Source organism: Solanum tuberosum, unplaced genomic scaffold (assembly GCF_000226075.1).
Source record: "Solanum tuberosum cultivar DM 1-3 516 R44 unplaced genomic scaffold, SolTub_3.0 scf00248, whole genome shotgun sequence".
In the NCBI taxonomy this organism is placed as follows: Eukaryota; Viridiplantae; Streptophyta; class Magnoliopsida; order Solanales; family Solanaceae; genus Solanum; species Solanum tuberosum.
Window position 1 is genome coordinate 576444 of NW_006239172.1, and position 3591 is coordinate 580034.

General features: G+C 34.1%; 1 protein-coding gene across 2 annotated transcripts in view; it reads right to left on the minus strand.

Annotated features, from left to right (window-relative positions):
• Window positions 1-1350, minus strand: part of LOC102583444 (protein DETOXIFICATION 29-like) — a 12124-nt gene extending 10774 nt beyond the window's left edge. For both annotated transcript variants that reach the window (XM_015313500.1, XM_015313501.1), the window contains exons 1-3: window positions 955-1350; window positions 671-866; window positions 219-564 (exon numbers count right to left, since the gene is read on the minus strand). In XM_015313500.1, the coding sequence (XP_015168986.1) occupies window positions 219-564; window positions 671-866; window positions 955-1281 (869 nt within the window). In that variant the 5' untranslated portion in view covers window positions 1282-1350. The remainder of the gene's footprint in view (window positions 1-218; window positions 565-670; window positions 867-954) is intronic.
• Window positions 1351-3591: the final 2241 nt, after the last annotated feature.

Below are 3591 nucleotides of genomic sequence, written 5' to 3' on the forward strand. Positions count from 1 at the left end.
AGGCTGTTGTATCCTGGAGGGGACAAGTCAAGAAGAACTACTGCTGGACCGGTGAAAACATTTGCTGCAGTGGGCTTGAATCTCCTTAAAGAGAGCGAAATATCCGCGCCTCAGCCTGAAGAGATTTATTTTCTTCATTTTATTTTCAATTGTAATCTTGTATTTTTGTTATCTTGTAAGTTTTCACTAACATACACAAACTAGCCGAAGAAACTCACCAGAGCATGACAGCAGATGCAAAAGATAGTTTAACAAATTCCCAAAGATTTTGAAAAGCCTTCATAGAAAATCCAGACCAAGCTTCTCCACAAGCCCCACTGAATATGTACACCAACTTAGCCACCACTAAGAACCACCATGAACTGTTCAGCACCACCGCCGCACCCACAAGTCCCCACCTTAACTTGAGCATCAACAGCCAACTAAACAAAGTGTGTCCAACAAGAGCAAACCCCGCTATAACGGCTGTCACCATGATCTTGCTCTGAGCTTGCAAGAATTTTTGGATGGGAAAGTTTAGTGCATACGCGAATAGTTGTGGAATCATCCATACAGCAAATGTACCTGTAGAGGCGAATTCAGAATATAGAGTTTATACAATTAAATGTTTTAAAGTCAATGAGTTAAGTTGAATAGATAAAATCCATCTTAGATTCGCCTCTGTTAATACCTGCCCACTTCGATATATTGGAAGTCTGACCGATGAATCTGAGAAGTGGCGTGGCAAAAATATAAGGGAACAGTAGAATTAAAGCTGTAGAGGTGAGGATTATCCAAGACCGTTGCATATAAGTTCCGAGCATTTCTAGTTGTTTTGCTCCAAAGGCTTGTCCACATAGCGTCTCCAATGCACTTCCCATTCCCAACTGTAATCACAATAAGAAAATCCCTAAATTGGTCGAGTTCAGGTAAATTTAGAACTAATAGTTATTATATCAGAAAGTATATACGTACCATGATGCCAAAAGAAAAACCAGCGATGACAGAGTTTTCAATGGAGACAGCAGCAAGTTGAATGGTACCAACATGACCAGCAAATACTTGAGTTATGGCACCAATTGAGTATTGGCAAAGGGAAGTGAAAATGGCTGGAGCAGCAAGGTACCATAGTTTTTTCGACTCTGCTGAAAACTCTCGAACGAAATCTTTAACTCCATTAATTTCGTTGATGTCATCTGAACCATGTGAAACTGGTCTCAATATTGGGCTATGAAGCTCATCATCTTCGTGATTGTTCACTCTTGATGTTAGAAGTGGCACCACAGTACTATCACTGGCCATAATTGGGAGAAAAAGGCGGCTATAATTTGACTTATATTTTCACTATTGATGTTAGAGGGTTTAAATGGAATGAGATACCTTATAAAAAATTAATTATTACTAGTGTAGCTAAAATATTTGATCCTCTGCATCTTTTTGGTTAGGAGATAATAGAAAAATAGTCCACCATTAAACATCAACATCTGCTAATTAATTAAGATCTCTATCAGACACATAAAAAACAATAAATGCTAACGTCGTTAATTTCAATTCTCTATCATAATTTCTCTATTAAATTAGGTTGCAATAGGTAGTAGGTACATTCTTTCTTTAGTATCAGTAAAAAAAATAAAAATGGATCAGGCATAACTCAACCACCGATATTGTGTGACTCTTCACATCTCCTACCCTCATAACTGAATATACGATGCGTGGATAATTAAAGGAGAAATTATTTAATTAGACATACTTCAATACTATATATACTATCATTGTTTATATTTTTAAAATATTACATATTTAATTACTAATTAAAAGTTTCTTATCATATATTGAGGAAGATACACTTAGAAATATGTATTTTGCTACTAGATACACTAAAATAAAGAGAGAGGCGAGCGAGATTTATTATGTATTTCAAATATATGCAAACAACACTAGACACAATATACTAGATCCATGTATTTAATTTATATATATCTAGTGCGATTCACATGTATCAGGGATATCAGATACATATGAGAGTAGCGAGTGAGATGAGAGGGAAGCGAACGAGATTTGTTATGTATCCTAAATATATGTGAATCTACCTGGATGTTGTGTATCTAAAATAAATTACACCTAATTTATACCCATGTATCTGAACGTATTTGGACGCACCAATATTTGATAAGATACGTAATATTACAAATTAGAGTGTTTCTAAGTAATTAGTTCTTAAATTAATGAATTTATATAACTTTCCCATGATTAAATAAGGGGGGCCATTATTAAAATGAGTCTTGCTCCGTAAAATATTATTAATTTAATTGTCTTCAAATCATTCTCATAACAGAATGAAAGCAAGAAAGAACGAAATGAGCGTTTACCCTATCGACCGAAGCTACAATCCTAAAATCAGAAACAATAGAGTGGTTCTACCAATAAAGAGCCATATACATTTTATTGTAACATCTGCTGATGTACCTCATAGTTGGGCTGAACCTTCCTTAGGGTCAAATGTGATGCTGTATCGGGTTGTTGATTCTCTATTTATACTGTGGATAATCTATTTTTTAGAGCGAGTGCGAATTGGATGATTCAACAAACAATTCATCCGTTGTTGGATACCTTTACCTCTTAACGTGGTGATTGTTGACAATTGAGCTAACACTACTAATACTATTTCAGTATTGGTACATTTTTTTTTACCTTGAAGGAGTTTTAAAATAGGATTATAGAATCTCAACAACAAAAACAAATAGTTCCAAAAATCATGACCTGGTTCATACCTGACTGAAATAAATCAATCTTAAGTCCCATTTCATACTTGTTTATTTAGTTATTTAACAAAGGTATATAAATATAATTACCATAAAGCTACATGCATAAAAATTATTATAATGCAGAAAAATGACGATCTTAATTTACTTAAAATTCATGGGGGGGGGAGAAAATCAGTAGAGACTAGAGACTACGATTCTTTGTCAAGTTGATTTTTATTCCTGTAAAAACATAATCATTGGTGATTCTTAACCAGCCACGTGAAGGAGAAATTGTGTGCAACGACAACATTTATAGCCGAAAGCTCTGATTTTGTAAAGATGTGTACGGGACAATACTTTAGCTGTTTATGTCACTATTATAGTTAAGAGGTTTAATTTGTACTCAATATTTTATAAGAGTTTTTAGTTTTAAGCATAAATAAAATAAGAGGTTTGAAAATTTCACATCTATTACTCTTTTTATTTCTTTTTATTATAGTACATTAGAATATATTATTTTCTTTTTTAGTAGATTTTTAATTTTAATTTTTCAAATGACATGTTTGGTAGAAAGGAAAATATTTTTCATGGAAAACTGATTTTCTAAAAAGAGTTTTCTTGAAAAATAAGTGGATTTTTTTTACTTATTTTGTATTGTTTGATATGTAAGCAAGAAAATATTATCTCAAGCGCATTTATATGTTATTTAGCAAACCACTCTGGAGATCGTGGGATGGGATGGGAGTGAGGGTTCGGGAATGGAAGGGGTGGGATGGTCAAAGAGTAGGGATTGGGGCCTATGGGATTCGATGGGTGGGAGTCCATTGTTTTAAAAGGCGAGGGCCTGAGGCGGGGCATTTTACTTCGT